Here is a 26178-nt window from a genome sequence, read left to right on the forward strand (position 1 = left end):
GACAGGGACCCAGTTAAGCAGGAAACAGCTTAAAATGCAACTGTAAAGTCCCATGATCATGTTCAAGGTTGGCATACAATTGCTATTCTTCATAGCAAGCAATACAAAAAACCAATCTTTTCGTTACATGACCCACGGTGTTGAGAGAAACAAGGAACTACTTCTCAGAGGACGGACATCTATTCTGGGTGTTGGAATCGGACAGGCTTATTTTCTGTGATCTACTTCCCTATTCAGCTGCATGCGTGCTCCATGCTGCCTCCTTCATGGGGCCATAGCTACGGAGATGCTCTTTCAGCCCCTCAAATGTGCCAAGCCTGTTCTTGCCCAAGGGTCTTTCTCCATGCTGCCCTCTTTGCCTGGAGGTCTCTTTCCCTTCTACCTGCTTGGCTAACTCCAGACAAACTTGATGGTATAAGTCTAAATGTGCTTCCCCCAGGGAAGCCTTTTCAGACCCAAGACCAGGTCAGGTTTTCCTGTTCTTACGGTACCTTGAGCCTAGTCTGTTCTTACAGTGCCTTGAGCCTATCCTTAAAGAACTTGTCACAATCCTAAAGAAACCTTTGCCTGTGTATTTGCTTCCTGAAAGTCTTTCTTTGCTAGAATATGAGCTCTGTGAGACTCTGTGTATCTCGTTTACTGCTGGATCCCCAGACCCTAGCACATAGGAGGTGCAAAAATAAATGTTGCAAAAAATATTTGTGAGAGGCTCCTTAATGAATTTTATAGGTACAATGTCTTGTAACAACCCATTTTATAAGCTGAAGGTCTAAGTAGTTTGGGGACTAAGTTGGGAATGTTGGCAAAAGGCCATCTGCATGAAAACTCGTGGGGAATGTGCTACAGGCCTACTAGGATTGTGCTGTCCTGTTCCTGTTCCACTAATGGAACAAAGAGAGCCTGGCAGTGGCCACTTGCACGTGACTCTTACAGACCTGCCCACTCTGGTCCCTAGGGTTGTCCTTTCATGCAGCGAGGGCATCAGGCAGGTGAGGTGAGGCAACACAAAGCCACAGGTGCAAAGTTGATTATTTGTACTGACATCACCCTATGCGACAGGTCTCAGAACCTAAGAAGCCCTGAAGACATCACCTCTTCAGTACATAAGTGAGACTCTTTCCCTTATGGTCTGATCTTTTATTTGCTACCCAGCTCCCTCCCATCCTCCTCCCTGACCTTCTTGCTCTGCACTGACTCACCGTTTACTTTGAATGCATGTGCTTTTCCATTTGAGGATATCATATTAATGAGAAGCGTTTCCTTTGTCAGGGCAACTAAGGGAGACGCTTGCTCAGTTCAGCCTCTGCTGAGACGTCAGACTCCTGCTTGGCTCTTGACTCACCTCACTTGTGTAGATGCAAGTAGATTAATACTCTGTAGCTTTCTGTTCTATTCGCCCATGCCCTGATGACAAATACTCCTGCCTCTGACGTAATCCACTTTGTAAATGCCTACTAACTAAAATGAACGCATTCTGTTCTTCAGCGTCAGAAGTGCCCCTCCAGATTAATTCTGCAAAGTAGTTGCACCAGCGACACCCAGGAAAGCCTGGTGGGTCCTTACCTTGTCCTGGTTCCATTCCGGCTGCTCTGAATGGGCATCTAGCTCCTCACAAGCTGCTCTGCTCCTTCCCAGGTGCCCCGAAAGGGCCGCTGCAGGAGACGTGTGTGGTGATTAAGAGTCCTGGCTTTGAGTTGAGTCTGATGATCTGAGTTTACATCTCCACTCTCTGACTAACTATTGGTTTGACCTTGAGCAAGTTGCTTAATCTCTTCGAGACCAGTTTTCTCACCTATAAAATGGGGGAAATTATGGTAACTACCTCGTGGAGTCGATATGGTAATTCAGTGAGGTAACACATGTAAATCAGTTGGCACAGCGCCTGGCACACAGTAAACACACCGTAGTTATAATGTCTTAATAGAAGTCTGTAAAGCAAGAGGTGCCTTTATTTATTTTTAAATGTTTATTTTTTTTTTTAATTTGGAGAGACAGAGAGAGACACAGAGAGGGGTAGCACAAGCAAGGGAGGGGCAGAGAGAGGGAGAGAGAGACACAGAATCCAAACATAGCAGGCTCCAGGCTCTGACCTGTCAGCACAGAACACGACACGGGGCTCGAACTCAAGAACCATGAGATTGTGACCTGAGCTGAAGTCGGACGCTTAACCAACTGAGCCAGCCAGGTGCCCCAGGTTGTGCCTTTTGTAAAAACGAACAGGCCACAAGGAGTGAATGCATCATACAGTATATGCTACAAAATTTCCTTAAAATCCTCTTCATCCAAAATCTTTCCCACACCCCTTTTATTGTCTCCTAAAATCACTCTCTTCTTTGTCATTCCACTAGCTCCTCTTTAGTTTTCTTCCCCTTCCACCTTTGCTTCCTCTCCTCGATTTGTATCTATTTATTTGTTTTGCCAGTAGTTCCATGTTGTTTCTCGTTTAAAATAGTTTACTCCCCCCGCCAACTCTAAGATTAGTTTAAAAAATCAACCTTTTGGGGGCACCTGGGTGGCTCAGTTGCTTAAGCATTTGACTTTTTTTTAATGTTTATTTATTTTTTGAGAGAGAGACAGACAGACAGAATGTGAGTGGGGGAGGGGCAGAGAGAGAGAGAGAGGGACACACAGAATCCAAAGCAGGCTCCAGGCTCTGAGCTGTCAGTACAGAGCCCAGCCTGGAGCTCGAATCCACAAGCTGTGAGATCATGACCTGAGCCGAAGTCAGAGGCTTAACTGACTGAGCCATGCAGATGCCCCTGTGTTTGACTCTTGATTTTGGCTCAGGTCATGGCCTCATGGTTTCTGAGTTAGAGCCCCGCATTGGGCTCTGCACTGACAGCATGGAGCCTGCTTGGGATCCCCCCCCAGCTCTCTCTCTCTCTCTCTCTCTCTCTTTGCTTCTGCCCCTCCCCTGCTCTCCTATCTCTCTCAAAATAAATAAATACACTTAAAAATTTTTTTAATCAATATTTTGTCTGAGTTCTTTTATGATTTCATATTTCTTTACTTTTAAATTTATGATCTAAAGCACAGACTGGTACATATTCAGTAAGGACAAAATTATAAATATTTCAGTGCTTTTTAAAAAAAATTCTTTTAATGTTTATTTTTGACAGAGAGAGAGACAGAGCATGAGCAGGGGAGGGGCAGAGATAGAGGGAGACACAGAATCCGAAGCAGGCTCCAGGCTCTGAGCTGTCAGCACAGAGCCCGATGCGGGGCTCGAACTCACGGAACGCGAAATCATGACCTGAGCAGAAGTTGGAGGCTCAACCGACTGAGCCATCCAGGCACCCCTTCAAATATTTCAGTGCTTTTATTAAGACTTGTACTTGCTATTTAGTGCAATAAGGCAACAAAATGTAATAGAAAATAGAAGAATTGGAGAAGAAGAAACAAAACTGTCATTTACAGATGACGTGATGGTCTACACAGAAAATTCAAGAGTCTTCTAAGTATCAGAACTAATATGAAAATGTAGCTCAGACTTTAGGGATTCACAACTTCTACTCCTGTCTCCTACAATACTAGCTGTGGAGCTCCGAGTGGCTGTGTAAGGGCCCCTTATTGGAGACACCCCATGGAGAGGGCCCTTGACTACATGGAGAAGGAGAGGGGCCCAGCTGAGCACAGTCTGAGCATCTCTGTTAAAGCACCAGGCGTGTGAGTGACACCATCTTGGCTTCAGCCACCAGCTGAACCTCGCCAAGTGACCTCTGACATGTGGAGCAGAAAGATTGCCCAGTCGAGCTCCACCTGAATTCATAACCAACAAAATCATGAGATATGATAAAATGGGTGTTCTTTCAAGCCACTACATTTTGGCATGTTTAATTATGCAGCAATGAATAGCAAAAAATAAAATTGGAATCTTAAATTCAAGCACCACTCTCTGGCACAACTTTCTCTCCTGGTAGCTCTCTAATTCAGATACTCCCACCATCTTGTTTTCCACCTCATGAGAGTCTCTCATTTCCTGTCCTCTCTAGTCCATCCCCATCCAGCAGCCCCCTCCTCTCTTTACTGCTTCTATATTCCAGCTTAGATTCTGTGAAAAGTATTCTGATTAAGGATGCGAGCAAATAATCTTTCCTTTAAATATGTTTAGACAGAAACCCAGACTCAGACTATGGCTAGCACACAAACTATCTTTACTCTTGTCTGCCTTCCCCCCGAAACCACCTACTGGGGAAGAAGGGAAGGGTCCTTCACCAAAAAAGGGGACCTGATGGTTCTAGTTCTCTGTGTTCTAGGCTGGCTTGGGCTAATGACAGAGAAGGAAGAGAAGGGAGGATGGGCAAGCCTCAACAGTCTTAAGGGTCTCAAGAAAAGAGAAAAGGGTCTCATGGTGGGGGGGGCATGTCTCAACGGTTCTGTCTTCCAGTTACAGTGGAGGCTGTGGCAGCAGCAGGGAGGTGGTATGGGCTTGTTCCCTGTGCTGTCCTAAAGAGTCTGCCTGCCCTCCAGGTGAAATTCTCTTACAGGTGGTCGGGCAAGCAGGATCATTTTGAGAGTGACCAGGTATGGAAGGGCTGCACTGGCCAAGCACAGCAAGTGCCTCTGGGCATTCAGGACTCCCCAGGCAAAAGCATCGGCACCACCACAAGACAAACAACACAGCATATAACGATTTCAAACAACTGCATTACAACCAGGTTGTATCGGCCAGCGTTCTAGAGAAGGAACACTTTAAGTACATAGCGGAAATTAGCAGACTGGTTCTTATGCTTAGATCTACTTTTTTTATTCTTTTGGTGTTAAAATGTCCTTTATTCTATGAAATAAGGGTGATGATAGATGGTACCATCCATAAATCACCCCTAACCTGTGACAGGCCTGCTTTGGGCCCTGCTGAGGAGAGGAGATGAGTCCATTCTGGTGGGAGTGGGCTATCTCTGAAGGACAATGTGGGGGGAAAGGGATTCAGGTCTGGGATTCAGAAAGAGTAGTCTGGCTTCAGTTTGTGAAAAGTGGATGGCGAGAGAAGATCGTGGAGACAGAGAAAGCCCTACCCTCACTTTTGCAGAGTAATGGGCACAGGGAAGGACAGCCTGAAGAAACACAAAGGCCAAAGAAAATGGAAACGCAGGAAGAGGAGCCTCTTTGGCTTTGAGGCTGATTTTCTTTCTTTCTTTTTTTTAAAGTTTTTAATTTATTATTTAGTTTTGAGAAAGGCAGAGAGAGTGCAAGCAGGGGAGGGGCAGAGAGAGACAGAGATGCTCAAGCAGGCTCTGCACTGGAGCAGAGACGGACGTAGGGCTCAAACTCATGAAACTGTGAGATTCTGACCTGAACCAAAATCAAGAGTTGGATGCTTAACCAACCGAGCCACCTAGGTGCCCCGAGGCTCATTTTCTAAGAAGAGCTTGAGCACATCTTTTTCTAAATTGGGGGAACGTACTTGCTATTTTGTTTTTCCCCATAATGTCATTAAAATAAGGAGTCTGCCCTTCAGAACAATCTTTCTAAGAATGGTAGAGAAAAGGGTATAATTTATTTTGTTTTCCTAAACAAAAGCTTTCTTCTTCTGCTGTTAGCCAGACTAGTCTGTTTTGGCAAGCCTTCCACTGATAATAGCTGCTTTCTCCATTCTATATTCATGTATCAGTTGTATTTGAACTCCAGTCATTAACAGGTGTCTTGTTTGTATCCTTAGAGTAGTAACCCCTCCCCCAAATCTGGCCCTAATGCACACCACATCTTAGTAGCTGGTTGACATGACTAGTATAAGAATAAATGCTAGGGGCGCCTGGGCAACTCAGTCGGTTAAGCGTCCAACTTCAGCTCAGGTCATGATCTCACAGTCCATGAGTTCAAGCCCAGCATCAACCTCTGTGCTGACAGCTCAGAGCCTGGAGAGAGCTTCAGATTCTGTGTCTCCCTCTCTCTCTACCCCTCCCCTGCTCATGCTCTGTCTCTCTCACTCTCAAAAATGAATAAATGTTAAAAAAAATTTTTAAAGAATAAATGCTAAAGATTTGTACGTAAGTGGGAAAAAGTATTCTTCTCAAAGGGCTTCTAAACTTAGAGATAAGAAAAAACAAAGACAGTTGCACCTTGCCAAAGCAAGAGAGTTGAGGCTTTCATACTCCTGCCCCTACGAAATCCACATCATGACAGCATCTGTGAGTACCTACAAGTACAGGTAGTTTGCTTCCCTACTATGGCTGAGTATTTAGCCATAGTACATAGCCATCTACTGAATCAGATGTGTTCCCTATGTGTTTTCCAGTCTTGTGTGTTCCTGTTGCCAAACTTGAAGAGAAAATATTTCCTTTCCTTTCCTTTCCTTGGTATCTACTAGTCTTTCCTGGAAGGCTATGTCTGGTGAGGAACAAAATTGTCTTGTGGGCCAATTGGAAGGTGTGAGCTCCTCTGAATCAAAGGGTTTTCCTGTACCCCCGACTGGTCTTGTCAAGCTGGTGGAGACCAACCTTCCCTAGTGAGTCCTTCTTCCCCAGGTGGGACCCTGGTTAACAACACCAGCATGGGGACAACAAACCCACGTGTTTCTCTCCATCGACCCATCAAGTTGAGGATCTTAATGTTCAGTGGCATTTTCAGCAGACTTGTACTTTCTACACTGTGAAAGAAGCATCCGTCTCACCTTGTGTAACTTCCTTGTCATGGCTTCCCAAGGTTCCTTTGGGCTTTTCAGAGGCCACTGATTTTGTGATCCTTGAGGTGAAAGAAGCTTTGTCACCAGGATAGCAAGTAAGCAATCTAAAAGGAAGAATAACTGGATACTTGGGTGGCTCAGTCAGTTGAGTGTCCGACTTTTGATTTCAGCTCAGGGTCATGGGATCGAGCCCCATGTTGGGCTCTGTGCTGAGTGTGGAGCCTGCTTAAGATTCTCTCTCTCTTTCTCTCTCTCTGCCCCTCTCCCACTTGCATGCATGCTCTCTCTCTAAAATAATAAACATTAAAAGAAAATAAAAACTTTTAAAAGGAGGAATAACTTTTTAATAAATAAATGTGTGTACCAAATAAAATAACATAGTGATTGTCAGCAGGAGCTCTGGAGACAGACTGCCTGAGTTCAAATCCCAGCTCCACCATTAACCAGCTGCATGACCTTGAATAAGAGAGTTACTCCTCAACCTCAGTTTCTTCATCTGTAAAATGGGAATAATAACAATGGTACCTACCTTACAGGATTAATTCAGATATTTCAACTAAAACTCTTGGCACGGTGCCCAGCACTGAATGAGAACAAGGACCGCCCCTGTGTGAGCTCATTATGCTCCCCTGCATGCAGCCGGCCCTCCGTCTCACATCTGGAACAGTTGTTGTCACCAATAGTTCCCTGGATGAACGGTTGTGAGAATGGGGTGGAGAATATACATCAAGTACCAAGCACTGTGAGTGGCACAAAGTAGATTTTCAGTAAATCAATTCCCAATCCTTCTTTCCCCAAAAATACCTTCCTGATTCCCCTGAAAACACTCAGCACTTGCTCTGCTCCCAGTTCTTTCCAACACAGCGCCTCGGGAATCTGGGAGCAGCAGAGGAGGTTCACATAAAAACCGTCTCATTTATTCTCCTTCTTTGCCCAAGTGTTTTACTTTTCACGTTTCTCCAGAAGTCTCCTTGCAGTCACTTAGAAGAGATAACGCACATTCCAATGAAATGTCATGAGCCCACAGCATCACAGTCTTTTTTCTGAATGCAAACAGGTGACATGGTGATTACTGGCTTATGGCTCTTAGGGACTTTCTGGACATGCAATTTCTTACCTCTTTTACTTCAAACCCATTAAGTTATAGGGTTGTGCTAAATTCACAGTCCAGATAATGCTCTGCCAGTTTGTAATAACAAAACTATACCTTATGTTATCTGCACAACCTCAGGAATCTCATCCTAAGCCTGGAAATGTGCTAAAAATTGTTCCTGGGAATGTGAAACGAGGCTCACCTTTTGAATGACTTTTCTTTAACTTCCATAGTTCAATAGTTACTGCATCTAATGATTTACTATTTAAAAACAAAACTCCAGGGGCACCTGGGTGGGTCAGTCCGCTGAGCCTCCGACTTCAGCTTGGGTCATGATCTCACATTTCGTAAGTTCGAGCCCCTCATTGGGCTCTGTGCTGACAGCTCAGAGCCTGGAGCCTGCTTCAGATTCTGTGTCTCCCCCCCTGCTCTGCCTTTTCCCTGCTCCTTCTCTCCCTCTCTTTCTCTCTCGCTCTTGCTCTCAAAAAATAAAATAAAACATTAAAAAAATAAAAACAAAACCCAAAAAACTCCTTCCTTGCCTGCTCCTCTCTTGACAAATGCTGCCTCCCGCTATGTTTTGTAGCGGAATCATTTCGTGGCCAATATCCATGAAGCCCTAGGAATGGGCTTAATTTCATCACAGCGTCTTTATTTCATCCAGCCTTGAAACATAGGCTGGGATTATGTCCTGACATATTTAAGGTCTCTCGGTGGAACAAGGAACTAGAGAACACATTAAGGTCTGCATAACTCCTGGTGACCTCAAAGGAAGCTGCACGTGGAATGAATGCTGCTTTTCAAATGTAATGTGATTCCTGTTCATTTCTAAATCAGCCCACAGAATATAGGCATTAATCAATCTCACAGCCACATAGTGCTCTCCCCTCTTGGTTGCATATTTCTAATTGTTGACATAACCACATATTTTACATTATGGCATGGAATTAATGCCAGTTAATGTCTTTAGCAGAGAAGGAAAATCATCAAAATTAATGGCGATGGTTCTGCAAACTTTTTAAATTTGTTTATTTTTTAATTTGATTTTAAATGTCTTAATTAAAGATTTTTTTAAATTCTGCAAACTTATTTTTATTTTTTAAATTTTATAATGTTTTTATTTATTTTTGAGACAAACAGAGACAGAGCATGAGCGGGGGAGGGGCAGAGAGAGAGGGAGACACAGAATCTGAAGCAGGCTACAGGCTCTGAGCTGTCAGCATAGAGCCCAACGCGGGGCTTGAACCACGAACTGTGAGATCATGACCTGAGCCGAAGACAGACGCTTAACTGACTGAGCCACCCAGGCACCCCAAGTTCTGTAAACTTCTTATGGTCAAAGCTAAGATCTCCAGCTTTGGGTGTTTATAAATTCTTTTTTAAAAATATTTTATTTTATTTTATTTTTGAGAGATAGAGTGAGACAGAGTGTGAGTGGAAGAGGGGCAGAGAGAGAGGGAGACACAGAATCCAGAGCAGGCTCCAGGTTCTGAGCTGTCAGCACAGAGCCTGACACAGGGCTGGAACCCACAATTGTATGAGATCATGACCTGATTCAAAGTTAGATGCTTAACCAACTGAGCCACCCAGGCGTCCCTGGGTGTTTCTAAATTCTTAAAAGTCTGCTTGTTTTCCTCTAAGAATGAATGAAATCCATGCTTTTTTTTTTTTTTTTTTTTTTCCATTTCACAGCAAGTAGCAAGACCTAGAAATTTCTTAGGTACTTTTTAATCCGTCACAGGAACACTCTGCTCCCACTGTGAGTGATTCCTCGTGGACTTCTGGATTGTTTTCCTGTCTTCGGCCACCCAGAGACCCCATTCTGGCCTCTGGTCTTACCCTCACAACACTCAGAACTTTGTGGACTAGCCATTCTGACCTTCTTGGTGTCCCCTGTTAGATCCGTTGTCCTGTCTCATCCTTAACTCAGGATCCACTCTGTATCTGTGAATGCTGCACATCTTGTGAAAGGAAATACTTTATGATCTCAGTTGGACTGGTCACAGAAGCACTAAGGCAATCACACTGACAAATGACCAGGAAAGAAAGTGAAAGCTAAATTGCTCCACCACATGGAGCCTGTGTCCACAGAGAAGAAGACAATCTGAAGAAGAGCTCAGTGTCCAGTGGGTGAAGGTGTCTCCTGTGGTTAAGGGTGCGGGCTCTGAAGCACACGTGAGGGGCATTCATCCTAGCTCTATCACATTGCTTGTAACCTTGGGCAAATTACTTAGGTGACCTTGACTATAGAGATAAATGTAGATAGCCAACCTCACAGGGTTGTCACGGGCATTAAATGAGGTTATCCATGCAAAATGCTCGTGTGTTTTTAGTCTATAGTATGCCCACTTCCGGTGTATCATCAAATTAATATTATTATATATATTTTTTATTTATGTTTGATGGAATACTTTAATTAGACACTATCTGCCATGTAAATCCATTCATTCATTCATTCATTCATTCATTCATTCATTCGATCGTTCATTCATTCATGAACCAAAGGCTTATTCAGCATCTAATGTGTGTCAGACACTCTTCTAGGTGCTAGGGAAATATCAATAAACAAAACAGAGATCCTTGATGTTGTGAAATTTATATTCCAGTGGGGTGGGGGATGGACTAATAAATAAATGGACTAATTTATTAATAAATGGACTAATAAATAAATATTATGTAATATTTATATAATGCAAATGCTATAGGAGAAGGAAAATTTGAGCAGAGAAAGGGCCTCATAAGTCCTGGGGAATAGGTGTGATCAGCAGAGGCCTCAATGAGAAGGTGATGCTCAGCAAAAACTTGAAGGAGGAGAAGGATTTGACGATAAGGCTTTGTGGGGGAAGAGCATCCAGGCAGGGAACAGCCAGGACACGTGTTGCGAGTGTGAGTATGCCCAGCATGTGTGAGGCCAGCAAGGAGGCCCGGGGTGCTGGTGTGGAGGGAGAAAGGGGGAGCCGAAGATTTTGAGCTGAGGGCACAGGGGAGCATTGCAGGGTTTTGAGCAGAGAAGGGGCTATGTTTTCATCCACAGACAGGGCAGGGGTATGCAGCATACTTCCTCAAGTCACAGTTTATGAATTTTCTAAATGCTGCTGCCTCTTGTGGCTATCAGTTGGCATGCAGTTTGTAGCAACATCAAACACATCATTGTAGAGACATATGCACAGTAGTGGAGCACAGTTATTTGTAACACTTTTTCTAAGTGAATAAACGCAGGATTGTTGATACCTTTTCCCCTCTATGTTCTACATATTTCTTGAAAATGCTTAGACTCTTACCCTTTGCTGATCTGATAATATATGAGGTCATGTCTCAATTGTATGATATGATTTCCTCTGGAGCAGATATTCCCCTTAATCTAGTGTGCACTAATAGTTACAAACTTAATCAAAGTTTATTTAGTTTGAACTGCATTTCCTCATTTAATTTTTAATTTATTAAGTACTGGCAATTTGTGCTTGGTTTCTGTGTTCAATGAAAACTCAGATGATGAAAGCTGCATTAAAACAATGAGAAGTTTCTGTTAAAACATGGAGTTCTGATGAAATCTACCTCACAATGAAAGAGAAAAATGGGATAAAATATAGAGTTGTGGTAAATGACACTACCATTGTTTTCAAGGACACTTCTTTATCATTATGGTCAAAGTAGCAATGAAGTTTGCTTGGGAGCACAGTTGAAGTTTAAGAATGTACAATCATTGAAAGGTTGGATAGATTCAGTGATTCGCTTACTGTCCACGGGAGTATCAATTTTTGCTGTTGGTGGGTGGAGGGACTGAAGGCATCTCATCTGAATGTATTATGTTCTAGAAGAGTTTTCCATTCATTATCATCAATACAATGTAGGTTACAAGAAAGAACAAAATGATATAGCAGATAGTGTGTGTAGGGATCAACTTGAAGATTAGAATTGTGGTTTCCTCAGTGGCCTCTCCAGACATGGTGGAGCAGGAGGTATGACCTGAAATGTCTTCAGGGGAACGGCAGGAAAAATGAGCAAGGGAAGCCTACCAGAGGAAGAGGACGATGGTAACTGACAGCCAGCCATGTGTCTGGGACGCCACTGTGAGTGGTGAGGACATGCGTGAATCAAAGAGAACGTACCCCATCACAATGGGTGAGCCACTTCCCAGCCAGTCCTGCCACACAAAAACAAAAGTCTGGTGTTGCCAGATCTGATTTTGTAAGAGGAGACAGGCATTCTGATTTTTAGGTGTCAAATTTCTCAACTTTAAACTGTTGGCAGCTAGTTAGAAAAAGGAAAACAGGGGCACCTGGGTGGCTCAGTTGGTTAAGCATCTGACTTCGGCTCAGGTCATAATCTCGCAGTTCATGAGTTCGAGCCCTGCATTGGGCTCTGGCCTGACAGCTCGGAGCCTGGAGCCTGCTTTAGATTCTGTGTCTCTCCCTCTCTCTCTGCCCCTTCTCCACTTGTATGTGCGCACGCACTCTCTTTCTGTCTCTCAAAAATAAATAAGCATTAAAAAAAGAAAGAAAAACAAAACTGTGTTAGTCTAACAAAACATGCCTGCAGACTAAATTCAGTCTACAGTCTGCCTGTCACATCTCGGTGTACATTTCAAACAGTGGAAGTGAAGTAGAGGAACCCTTGGTATTTGTGCTGGGGTACCAGAAGTCTCATTCCTCACTAGAAATTACCTCATCACAAATAGCTTTTGTCATACATAGTATTTGATTGTTGCTATTAGCTACGGTGGCTATTACACGAGGCATTTACAATTATTCTAAAGTGGCTGTAAATGTACTAATACTATAAAAAGACACAGAATTTATGTATTTGTTTTCCAAATATGTTAGTATTTTTATATTATATTGCTTTGCAAAAACAATTATAAGTTAAATAGGAACAAACCCATGAGCAATTGCAGTTCTAAAACCCGAGACAAAGAACAATTGAATATAATATTCAAGGTCACACAAGGAAGACAGTGGCAAACCTGAGGTTAAAACTCAGGTTTATTTACTCTGATTGATGAGCTATTTCTATAGTCAAGGTTTATTATATTTATATGCCATATTGTCATCAAATTTAATATTGAATTCTACCACAAGAAAAAAGATGCACGACATTAATCTAAACCATATGCATGACATACCCTCCTGGGAAAATCTGAAGAGTATAAAGGAACTTCTGCTAAAATACAAATACATGTATGTGTGTTCTAAAATAAATACACTTTGAATTACTTTTTGTAGAGTTAAGGTTCCATTTCATTTACCTGTTCCAGGATCGCTGCAAAATGAAAAACATTTTTGGTTAAAGAAATTAATTAAGCACACACAAAAAAGACAGACTAGATGATGGTTACATGTCTTTTATTTTTGACATTTGAATTCTTAAGCTCACATGAACTGATTCCATAAATACCCTTTCATTTCCTCTTGCTTTCCTAATTGATATAATTGTGTTAGTTTGTTCTCAGAGTCAAACCCTTAATTTAATCTCAAATGGAACTAAAATATAGTAAACATTTTTTTTTCTGACACAATTAGAAAAGATACTGGAAAACCTTGACATTAGAACACTAAAAGCTAGTAAAATAGCTTAACTTTCAGATTAGAAATGGACTCTTCCCTCTAAAAGTTATAAAAATCCTTATTTAGTCATCAGAAACTTCTCACCCAGAATTAATAACTGCCCAGAGGGAAATAACCTGTTGTAAGTTTTTGTTGTTGAAATATTTTTTAAAGCGGGTTTTCTATTTCCAAAACACTTTGTTTGGCTAATTCTAGGAGAGAATCACCGATTTTATCATGGACCAAAATGCTCCAAGCACAAACAACAACACCTGGTGTATCCAGGTGTCATGACTGACTCCTTTTCATGATTTTGCCTTTGTACGTATTCCTTGAAGATATGGCTGTTCTTGTCCCATGATATTTCTTTCACTCACAGTGTGATACCCGTGGGATACAGGAGTGATGGAAGGTCAGAGACCACAGGGAATGATGTGCTTCCATCAATGACCAGATGATGACTTGGCCTAATTCACCACAAAAATACAAGAGGAGCTCCATCCAAGTCTCAGCGCTTTGCCAATTAAAGAAGCGGTTAAAACAAAACTGTCATCTGCTGAGGAATATCAAAGGTAGAAAGGAAGGAAACTCAGGAAGATAAACCAAAATGGTTGACTATAATGGAGATATGCTCACAAATGGATTAACAAGCAAGTCAGGACTTAGCAAAGAGACAATAGAGTTTGGAGAAAGCATGTGGTAATTTCTTACACGTTCACTGCTGGCTATATCCATAATGCACAGTGACATGGAAAGCTTGGGGAAGGGTTCAAGTTGAGGTGCAGAAATGTTAGCAACTGGGCACCAGGGTTTCCATGAGAATTCTGCCCCTGAGAGAGCTGAAGGGAAAGGAAGCTGAAGGCCATTGGTAACAGTCTTCAAATACTTCGTGGATATGCAAATAAGGCTCTCATTGCTTATGCTTCTTCTTATCCTAATCTTTGTGTTTTCCTTAATGTGAGACACTAGGAAAGGTGTGCTGAAACCCAAAGATAATAGTTTGATTCAGGTCAGATGGAAGGATTTCAGGTGTTGTGAAGTGTTCAGTGGGGACACACCAAAGGATGTTGTAGAACGTCTATGCTTGAAGGTCTTCGAGAGGAGAATGGGGTTTTCACCGGGAAGGTTACTGATAGCATTTGGGAGGGTAGAAGGGATGGATGAAGAAATCTCTTGAAGTTGCTTCCACTGATCCTAGCCCTCAGAAATGAGAAAACACTCCAAGAGAGAGTTAACAACCTAAGAAGCAGGATATGACTCTAGATGAGTATTTCTTCACGTATTTTTTTTTCATTATCATCCTCTTAAGGAGCCTTTTAAGACAGTTTATTCTTAATCATGCCCATGAAAGTTTAATACCACATATATGCTTTATATCTGTTTATGTACTATGGCCCTTTGAAGGGCCACAACCCACTGTAATATCTAAGATTTCTCCCCCACCCCTAAAACACTCCTCACAATTTTTGCACCCTTGAGAGAAATCACCTTTAATGAGAACACACACTCTCTAAAATAAACCATGGGTCTGAATGGGAAGTCATTGAGGATGGGAGCAAAAAAAAAAAAAAAGTTATATATTTCAACTCTGGCTACAGGGACCATACAGATTCTCATTAGCCAGCATACCAATCTAGTGTCCTTATTACTTCCCCTTCCCTCTGTTAAGGGGGAAGTTATGAATCCTTTGTCATTGCTGTATCATTGAACTGCAAGGGTTATAATCTTTTGGAGATCGTGGACCTCTTTGAGAAAATTAAGAAAGGAAGGCACATTTGCCCAGTCTCAAACTATAAAATGGGTGCGTGTTGAATTTCAGAGCTTCTTAATGGATTAAGTACCTTTATAATGAATGGATCAGGCAGACAACACCTGAACCCACTGGTCAAGTTTAATATCACGAAGAGACAACTGGTCATATGCTTCCTGAAAAATGCAACAGGAACAAAACATCACTTGTGTAATGTTCTTGCTAAAATAAAAAATGTTTAACTGAGTCTAATAAGAGGAAATAATCAGAAAAAAAATTCCAGATTGTGGAACATTCTACAAAAAAATGTCAGTGTCATGACACACACACACCACAACCACCACCACCATACCACACACACACACACACACACACACACACACACGTAAGACAAGAACTCTAACCCACTAACGAAAGAGAACGACAACAAATGCCACATGTGATTTGTAAGTGGATCCTGGATAAATAAACAAAAGAAACTATAAACATTTTGGGGACAAATGATAAAGAATTTAAAGTTTTATGATATCTGCAACATATTTTGAAATGGTTCGGCAATCAGAATGTGTATTTACAGAGAAAGAAAGAAAATGTATGGAAAGTGTCAACAATTAAAGAATGTTAACAACTGATGCACATACATGAAGGGGGGGTGTGGATATTCACTGTAATCTTGACTCTTTGAAATTTCCACTTTAAAATTTCTCAAAATAAAAAAAGGTAGTGGATACATGTATCCAACTAAAAAAAAAAATGGTGTGAAACGAAAGAGAGCCCATCAAGTTAGGAGGCAGAAGCAGATTGTGAGGCTCAGATCCCCTGGTTGCAATAAGATGTACTTAGGATGTAGTCAGGTCAAAGAGATAAAAACTGCTTGTGATAATTTTCTTTAGAATTGGCCAAAGTTCTGCAGGAGTAAGGAATACTCAGTAATTAAAAAAAGGAGTGATTTGCCAGAACTTATCCTAGAGGAGTTGATTAATGCAATTAGAAACATAACCAGGAGGAAATTGTGCCAAGAAGTTTAAAAAATACTTTTTAAAAATGGAATGGAAATTTCATACGCACACACAGTTAATAGGAAGTAGACTTAAAAAGAATTAATAATAAATGTCTTCAGAGTCCAGTATCCTGTTTGATTAGGCGTTGCTGAAATGCAGGAACATAGTCAACTTCTTAATGCAAAAATCCTGTGGTTTTCCATGATGGCAGACCTTCGGGGTTCCTCCTAGGGCGTGGGCTTCGCTGTCACTTCTCTTGTCTCTCTGCCAGAACATTCCCATGAAGTACTTTACAGTGTATTGCATAGGTTGGGAATGGGGGTTCTTATTTCTCTGTTCTCTGGATCCTTAGGACAGTCATATTCTTTCAGCCAAAAATGACGCCCAGAAGAATCTTTGCCGATCTTGTCCTCTCAGAATTACTTAGGAAGCCAAAAAAAGGGGAGGGGGTCTGTTTGTTGTTGACCAGAGCACAACAATATGGAAAGAGGTAGCAGCATTTGGATTCCATGAGATAACTCTGACAAGATCGGAAGCAAAGGTCAGTTTGCTGGGTGAGGGCAGAATGCCACAGGGTCCAGACAGTCAGCCCTTTCTCTGGACAAAGAAAGATTTCATGCTCTCTAGGCTCCTGTGGCAGCCACAAACGGCTTTAACACATTACATCCAATGAAACGAAATCAGAGTTTTTTAGTTATTCTTTAATTGGTGTTACATTAAAATATACTAATACATTCTCATCTACTTCCCTCCACCAACTGCTATTTTGTTAGATTCCAATGATCGCCGGATTATTATCACCCTCCAATCACAGGCTCTCAGGACTACCACCAGTTTCATGAATGAAGCAGAGAAGGCAACATTTCTTCAGCTAAGACTCACTTGGGTTTCAAAAGGCAGGACGTAGCACAGAATGCGTTATTCTGTTTACTGGAATAGGAAAACTGGGAAGGAATGGAAGAAGGAAGTTAGCTCCAGTTACACTGTTGCCTTGGCAACTGTGGCACAATCATAAGGGCAGAAATTAATTTTTGCCATAATATAATACGGCTGAGGAGGGGGACTGCAGAGGAAGAGAAAGAAAACACGGGCTGGATGTAGGAGCTCAGAGGGCCAGCTGGGAAGGCGACAAACCAATGAGCTGGGTGTTTGAGCTATGTGTACCAAATAGCCAATGGCACTTGTTTTATTTTGTTTTGTTTTTTTCCACTGAAACTTCAGTATTATGTAGAGACAGCCAGAACTCCCTACCCTTTGCTCAAAAACAAACACTGCACTAATCTGGCTCAGAGCTTTTGCTGATCATTCTTGGTCATTTATAACTTCCTTTTATTCCTCTCTTCTTGGAAACAGGAAAAAATTTTGAATAGAAGAGACAAGGAATGGTGTGGCTATAAAAAAAACACATTCTATTCAGAGTTAACTGGTAACCCGTCAGCTTTATCCTAACAGCCAGACTCTTCCCCATAGTTAAGGTTTGTCTGGGGTCATGGGTGGTCCCTGATAAAACTGCCGAGTAGGGAATTCTCGCTGAGGCTGAAGGGTGGGGGTCTCAGATGTCTTCAAGGCTCCATGGTCCTGCATGAAGTTAAACCACAGAATCAGATCAGGGTGGAAACTTTCAAAGACCTGAAAGGAAGACTTGTTATAGACAAACTTGCTGCTCATCCAGAGTTCCAAAATTCACCCGGGATTTAGAAGACACGGTACAGAAAAGTCGGCCAGTTGACAAGACAGGAGTGGGGAAGTACAAGTAAGTGTCTCAGTCTCAAAACCTGAATTCCAGTAAAGCTTAGGCGGCAGGTCACAGGCAGACTGCGACGCGCACGTAAGTGCAGAGGCTTCCTCGGGGCACTTGAGAGCCAGAAGGGAGAGGGGGCAGTCCTTCCTGCACACTGTGGTCAGACAGGTCCACAGGTCGTGGCTAGCAGCACTCAGAGGGTTAAGAGCACACGGGGTGAGTGGGGAACATCTCTCAGGAATCACTGCTCGTCTCCACCTTGCCTGCTACTGGAAGCAGGTGCCTGTTCGGCCAGGGGAGGTCTCCCTCCTGCTGGTGCAGGGCTCCAGGAGGGAAGAGCTTTCCTCAGTCTTCCAAAGGGGAGATGGGGCGTTAGTGACACATCCTGCTCGTCATCTCTTTCTGGAAAGCAGGGAGAGAAGGATGGTTAGGAGTGACTAGAAGCAGTGACATGTTGAAGGATTCTAAAAAGAAAGCCCTCACAATCTCTGGAGTCTTTAAACAAGAAATTGCAAACATGGCCCATGGACAAGGCTCAGCATGTGAATGTGTTCCATTTGGTCTGCAGGTTTGGGTTTTGTTTTTTGTCTTTGTTTTTTTTTTTTAATTTTTTTTTAATGTTTATTTATTTTTGAGAGAAAGACAGAATGCAAGTGGGTTAGGGGTAGAGAGAGAGGGAGACACAGAATCCGAGGCAGGCTCCAGGCTCTGAGCTGTCAGTACAGAGCCTGACGCGGGGCCCAAAGTCATGAGCTGTGAGATCATGACCTGAGCTCAACCGAGTGACCCATCCAGGCGCCCCTGTCCTTGTTTTAATCAAAGCATATATATATATGTATATATATATATATATATATATATATATATATATATATATTAGGCTGCTACTTTTCTAATAGGAGAGAACAATTTCTTTTTACCTAAGTTTCAGTCAAAGATGGAAAAATGAAGGATAGCATAAGAGGGTATAAGTGAAGGAAGAATAGTGGAGGAAGGATTTTTTTTAATGGGCATGAAGAATATACCAATGTGTCTGACATGCAACCACCTGGCCTTTCACTCATCTCCATCACCTGCTGGTTCTTGTGAGCATTTGCACATCCCTAATGTGCCATCTGCTCTCTGTCTCCGGGCCGCTGCATCTCGCCTCTGCATCGGGGAGACCCTTGCCTGTGCCCTGCTCCTACCACAGCCTGCCCTCTTTACCTCACTAACGGCCACTCATTTTCCCAACTCAGGCGTGATGAGTTTCAAGATGCCTGGGAGACCTTCTGAGACTTCTGCCCCAGCCTCTGTGGCGTTAACCACTCCTTCACCTGTGCCAGCCTGGAGTCTTGCATGCAATGAGCTGGTTTGCACATCAGTGTGTATGCATGCGCTATGGGCATTCTGTGGGCCCTACTCCACTGTGAGCCACTGTGTGTCAAGAAAAGAAACATTCACGGCATCACCAACGTCTAGTCATCTTGTATCCCCTGCCCTAACACAGTGCCTGGCACAGGGCAGTCACTTCACTTTCATCTCCAAGAATGGCCTGGACAGGCTGGTAATGAACCTTACGCCCTGCAGCATTTGGGAGGACACATTTTACACCACTTTATGTAAATGAATGAGCTGCTTTCAAGTTTCACCTATTGCACAGCTGATGCCAGCTGCTACCTCTCTCACGTGCTGACCCCGGATCACCCCAGCTTATAAAACAGAAAACATCTGAGTAAAAGGAGTTTGGGACCAGGAGTGCCCAGGGGCTTAGAGATTCTATTAGAAAACCACACCAATGTGTTGGTTAAAGAAATGACAGGATATACATGGCATATTCTAGGTACTTTTGCATCCTTGTAATATTATTAAAGACAAGCAATCACATACAGATACATGTATTAAAACACTAAATGACCAATTCCTTATGCTCATGACTTGTGTTATGTACCACGTGCCTGGGAAATGAGGTTGTTGTTCGCAAGGAGCTATGATCTTTCAGAGAGAAAGAAATATAGATCATAAGCTAAAATACAATGACATGAATGCAAATATTTAGAGGAGGAAAGGCCATGAGGCAAGGTGGCACCAAATTCCACCCACATTAGAGCTCACTTCTGTCCTTACTATCTACCTGTGTGATCTCCCTGAGTCTTTAGGTCTTAGCAGAAATACCTTTTCTTTAGGGACACCCTCCCTAAGCTCTGAGATGGGGCATTTCCCCCTGCTCTGCCTTTCATGGCACCCTTCTTCACAACTGGAATAGTCTATCATTTGTTTCCCTCCTGCCTCTTGGATTCATCCCCTGTCAGATCCTGGAAGATCCACAAAGGAAGGGGCTGCTCTATTCCCTGCGGTGGCTACTGATATTCAATACTTATTTGTTTAATGAAGCAATGGATGGGCTCTCAGTCTCCTCAGCTATAAAATGGAACAGTGATACCTACCTGACAAGGTGACTGGGAAGGGTAAAAGTATTAAGATATGACCAGACTCAATATACATTAATCCCCTTCTTTTCAGAAATACACACATAGCAACAATCACTTCCTGTCAGGGCAAGAAGAGGCTTGAAGAAACTTCTCTGATAATATACCCATTTAGGTGGGCCCTCAAATTTATTTATTTATTTTAATGTTTATTTATTTTTGAGAGACAGAGTGTGAGTGGGGGAGGGGCAGAGAGAGAGGGAGACACAGAATCTGAAGCAGGCTCCAGGCTCCGAGCTGTCAGCACAGAGCCCGACGCAGGGCTCGAACCCACAAACTGCGAGATCATGACCTGAGCCAAAGTCAGACACTTGACCGACTGAGCCACCCAGGTGCAGTGGGTGGACCTCACAATTTAAAGGAGTCTGATGAGTGAGGCAGGGAGAAGGGGCTGGAGATCTGAAGGGGGGTGGGAAGAGTGGCAGAGGTAATGACCTCTATGGTCTGGTGGTACCGTGGCTGGAGCAGAGGGGCCAGGCCAGGATGGGACAGTGGGGTGGGGACACAGAAAAATGCACAACTGCTCAAATAAGGACTCATGTACTTGGTGTGAGGAATGGTAATAAATGACAACAATCTTAAAATGAATTTGCTGCTCCTTTGTTAAGCCTCCAAAAGTTCTTGGACTTTTGGTTAACTTCTGATGACAAAGATGGAAAAAATAAGGTGGGAATGCACAGTGTGCACCTGTGTGAGTATTTGAGCTAGCAAGAGAGACAGGTGGCAGGGGAGAGATCATGGGATGAACACAATTTGGCCTTGTAACTAATTCTGCAGTTATCTGCAGTGGGTTAATACTTTTGGAAAGAAAGGAACTAGCATTTGTTAAGCACCTATGAGGTGCCAGATGCTTGGTGGGGATGGAGGAGGTGTTATGTCATTGCATCTGTAAAACTCTAAGAGAAGGAACTCTGGCCCATTTGACAGATGAGGAATCCAGTCCTCCAAGCAGAAGTGATTCACTCAAGCTGAACAAGTAAGCGCAGAGCCTTCCATCAAACAAAGGTCAGCAATCCCCTCGTCCCACTGACCCTGCAGTCATTACATCCCGTAACTCTTACACTAGCCCTGTGAAATAAGATTTGCCATGCTCATTGACACAGGCTCAGAGACAGACAGTAACTTCTCAAAGTCACACAGAAAGTGGCAGGGGTAGGACTTAAACTCAGGTCTATCTGAGTGGAAAGGCCAGCTCTTTGCACTACACCATGTGATTTGCGGTTTAAAGCATCTGAGAATTCCTTATGAAGATGCATTCAGATGATACTGACATATACTAATTGATAGATATTAATTGCAAATGGTTGCAGTCATTCTTGGATTTTCAAAATGTCAAAGATATTTTTTTCATTACCTGGACTGATGCCAATTACAGGCGCACTGGCTAAATAATAAAAAAACAATTATGCCACTAAAATGCCATACACACTAGAAATATGGAAGAATTACACACACACACACACATACACACACACACACACACACGGGAACACTTTGATAGAGGATATGGGACTTATCCAAAGCCATTAGTCTGTGAAAAGCCAGGACTTTCCTTACTGCAAATGCTTTCTTGACCCCAAAATGAAGGAGAAAAACTGTTTATGGGGATGTCTCCTAACATTTTTATAGGGAAAGAATGGTTGAAATAACAGACCAGGAATTTCCAGATCCGTCCCTGAGAAAGAACATCTATCTCAGTTAGATCCACCCTTCAAAGCTGTATTCTAGCACTTTCCCACTGGGTGGAGCAAATGAGCTGGTTAAGAAACAACTGGCTCTTGCTGGAAACCACCCCCCCAACCAAAAACCAGCCAAATATTGGGTTCCATAGCTTTCATCACCATCAAAGCCCTCCTGAAGTCATCTAGCAGAACCAAACACATTCCCTGCTATCACAGAGAGTGGCCTAAACAACATTTGCCCAGACTGTTCTTTAGGAATGAATTTGCCATTGTAGGAGTCATCTATATGCAATGTGTATTAAGGCAGACCACTAAAGAACTCCAAAAGGTACTTTAAAAGCTTCTGCAGAGGTGATGAGAATTTCCTGAGAAATTTTCATGAAGACTGTATTTGACTTGTATAGGAAGATGTTTTTAAGCACCTGGATTTTTAAAAATCCATCCTTGAGGAAAGAGTAAACCTGGGTTTTGGTTGTGCTCACTCAGAATTATTTGCTTTAATGTAAGGCAGTACTTGATTTTGTAAAGTCCCTGGTTCCCCACTGTCAACAGAACAAATTCCATACTCTATGGCTTGGCAAACAAATCTGTTTATAACAGACTCACCCCCTCTGTTCACCTCCTGTTGAACCCCCCACCCAGTCACACACCACACCCACCAGGCAACCCAAACTCCTCCCATTTCCAACAGGGCATCATCTATCAAGGTTTCTAGTAGTTTTTCTAGCTCTTTCTTCCATCTGAGAAATACCTTCTGCTCTTCTGTGCCTGGCAAACCCTGACATCCTTCAAGATTCAACTGTTAGCTCCCAGAAAGCATTCCTTAGTTAGTTTCTTCGGTTTCTTTGGTTCCCCATCACTTTGCACACACCTGTCACTTTCTACCAGCATTGGAACTGATCATTTCATTTTTTTCCAGAGTCTGAAAAGACTCTTAAAACTTTGTTATATATTAATGTATGATGAGAAATATTTTGATATATGGTTTGATATAATTATTTTGGGGGAAAGTATAAACAAAATAGGAGTCCAACATGATAAGTAAGCTTATCTCTGGGTGAAGGAAATGATGCATGTTTTCTATTTCTGATATTTGCCCTTTGCATATCTTCTGGATTTTTAGATATTTTTAATACACATGTAATTTTTTTCTAAGAAAATAAGCTCCAATAATTTAAAACAACAACAAAAATAGAAGTGGACCAAACCTCCAAATTGAAATCATATTTGCTTTTAGAAATAAAGTTAAAATGACTTTTGGCTAGTTTTTGTGTGGAATGGGGGTGGTGGATGAAATCAGCATATCTTCTGCATAAGAAATTCAAGCTCTTCTGTTCTAAACACTTTTAAACTGAAATAGAGATCTTTCCTGGCCATTGGAACAAGTGTTTGATATCTGTAGAACAAACTTGCATGAACTCTAAAAGTCAAAACTTACTCTTATCTCCCAGGGCAGCCATTTTTAGAACGGGCAGTGGAGGGCAGAGAGTACGTGGTTGCAAAGAGAAGTGAAATAAGTTAATTGAGGCCACACAAATAATTGCTGACCCAGCTGTGACTAGCAGAGCCCAACTGACTCTTTGCTTACCGTACTTACCATCATACATTTTAGCGATTTTTCACATAAAGGGAAAATATTCACATCTACTGGGTGTCAGTCATGTTCACATAGTGATTTTACTAAGCATTAGAAAACCTAAAACAAGCTCTAAGGGATGCCTGAGTGAATCAGTCGGTTAAGTATCTAACTTGATTTCGGCTCAGGTCATGGTCTCAAGGTTTGTGATATGGAACCCGGAATATGGTTCTATACTGATAGCACTGCAGAGTCTGCTTGAGGTTCTCTCTCCTTTTCTCTTTGCCCCTCTCCGGCTAGCACTCTCTTTCTCACTGTTTCCCTCTCAAAATAAGTAAACACTAAAAAACAAAACAAAACAAACAAACAAAAAACACACCACCAACAAGCTCTACAAAATGGTGGCATGATCACAGAATCACAGCCTAGTGTTAAAGCCAAGAGGACTCTTGGGTATTGTCTCAGACCTTCACTTCAGAGACTGAAAAACCAGATGGTGGGAGAGTGGAGACTTGCCTGAGGTGGCACAGATAATTAGCAGCAGGGTTAGCACTCCTGGCTGTGGGCTCTGGGTGCTTGGTGTTTATCTGAGAGAGGGAATCTGTGTAAACGAGGATGTCTTAGAGTTAGCTCAGTGCGCTTCAGGTAAAGTCCCTCCCACGTTATTGGCTTCCCCTAACCTACGCTCTAACAGCTGTCCCTGGTTTTCATGATAGTAAGTCCCAACCCTCGTGTTCAATGTTCTTTTTCATCTGGACTCCCAACCTCTCTGCCACCCTGCCACTCCTCAGCTCTCCTTCTCTTCTTTTGAACTCACAGCAACTCTTCCTGAATCTAGGCTTTCCCTTGTTCCTCTTCTTCCACAACACCCTTCTCCCAACTCCAACATCCTTCAAGGCTCTTGATCAGGGTGGCCTCTTCAGGGACACCTTCTCTCGCCTCCTCCCTCACCCTGTCCCCAAGAAGTGTTCGGTGCTCCTCTTCTGGTTTCCCTTAGCGCCCACAGCACCCTTCACATTGTTCTGTGATAGTTTATTACTTTCCTGGTTCCTGCACGGGGTTGCCACTGAGGAGATGAACCATATCTTGTGTCTGTTTGGACCCTGGTGCCCAAGGCCTGACACATATCAGGTGCTGAAAAAATATGTGTTAATCAGACTAAAATCCAATGAAGAAAAACAATGATTAGGTCTACAGGCCCGTAAAGCGAGTGGTGGTGGGAAATATGTGTTGAGAACCTACTTTGGTAGAGACATTTATATTTATTTTATGGACTTATTTTCAAAACTGTAGAGTACACATTGTTTTTTCTAACATACAGATGAGGAGACACAGGCTCAGAGAATGGAGGTAACTTGCTCAAGTTCACAGAGCAAGCGAGGGGAAGAATAAGGATTTGCACCCAGGTTTGGTGTGACTCAAGAACAAAAATAAGCCAACAAACACCAAACATACTGTCTCCATTACTGCGCTGCTGTGAGAAATAAAAGAAGAGCAGTGGGGCCTTTGGTTTTTCTAGTGTTTTCTAGTATATTCGGATACGAGGGCAAAACAACAGCATTCTGAAGTCTACTGTTTTCACTTCACCAACTCTGCTAATTCTGAGAAATAAGAGGAGAAGGAGAAAGAAATATCGGAAATGAAGACGTGTCCGAGGAAGAAGGGGAGCACAGAGAGATGAAAGGAAGGTGGGTGCAGAAGGCTGGAAGCACGGTAAGGAGAGAACACAGGGCTGAAAACTGAAAATGACCTTTATGTAAATAAACGGCCCCTCCCCCCATCAGCCACCATTAAAAACCCAGTGGCTTAAAATGGGATAGTTTGAATAGACAACCTACTGTTAGATTTGGCCCTAAGAGGGCAGTAAATTGCTTCTCAGTCAACAGAGTGTGTGTGCACACACACGCCCTCACCTTCTCCAGGAGTGGAGCGTCATCTGACACATTTAAAAGACAGTATGTTAAGGTGATGGTTGCTGAAAAACACCAGAGAAAAACGGTGAGTCCACCAGGGAAAGCAATCAGGTGTGGTGATCTTTTTATAAATTGCCTTCTTGCCCACCGACCTGCAGCACGGCCTCAGCCCCCCGCAGTGACGCACCCTCCCCTCACAGGCTCCCCCAAGAGCAGAGCCAGCCCCACCTCTCATCAGCCCCCAGGCTCCCCTCAGAGAGACTTGGGAACGTGGGTTTGAACTGCAGCCTGAAGTACAGGGGCAGCATTTCTGGCTCCAGGGTGAGGGTGTGGCTGACACCAGAGCCCTCTAACGGGGAGAAATTTCATTCCCAGCAGCGAGTTGGGCCTTTTAGGGGTGGTGGCCAGGTTAGAGAGAAAGCTTTCAGCGGTGCCTTTCATCCTACAAATTCCATTTTTTAGACACTTGAAAACCTCCAAGTTGTATCCACATTATCCATTTGTTTCTTTTGTTATTGGCTGTTTTTCCCCCTAAAAGTGGGTGCTTTGAAAATGTTAACCATTTTGAAAATTCTTTCTGTCATGGGTCTTGCCCCCTTCCTTCCTCCATTCCAAACGACTATACTGCTGGTGTCTATGCCAAGATTTCACCAGAACCACTGCAGTCCACCTGCCTCTCCAGGGTCCTCGGCTCCTGCCAACACCCATTTCTCTCAGGTCATGTTGCTACACTAGAGGTCAAGCAGATTATTTATTTCTTTATCTCGAGATCTAACCCACTGGTAGCAA

At 42.8% G+C, this 26178-nt stretch overlaps 1 protein-coding gene across 7 annotated transcripts in view; it reads right to left on the reverse strand.

Moving 5' to 3' along the window:
- Window positions 1-13040: 13040 nt before the first annotated feature.
- The window catches only part of MOB3B (MOB kinase activator 3B), a 203744-nt gene continuing 190606 nt past the window's right edge, over window positions 13041-26178 (reverse strand). For all 7 annotated transcript variants that reach the window (XM_043566578.1, XM_043566576.1, XM_043566572.1 and 4 more), the window contains one exon: window positions 13041-18152. In XM_043566578.1, the coding sequence (XP_043422513.1) occupies window positions 17992-18152 (161 nt within the window). In that variant the 3' untranslated portion in view covers window positions 13041-17991. The remainder of the gene's footprint in view (window positions 18153-26178) is intronic.

Source organism: Prionailurus bengalensis, chromosome D4 (assembly GCF_016509475.1).
Source record: "Prionailurus bengalensis isolate Pbe53 chromosome D4, Fcat_Pben_1.1_paternal_pri, whole genome shotgun sequence".
NCBI lineage: Eukaryota > Metazoa > Chordata > Mammalia > Carnivora > Felidae > Prionailurus > Prionailurus bengalensis.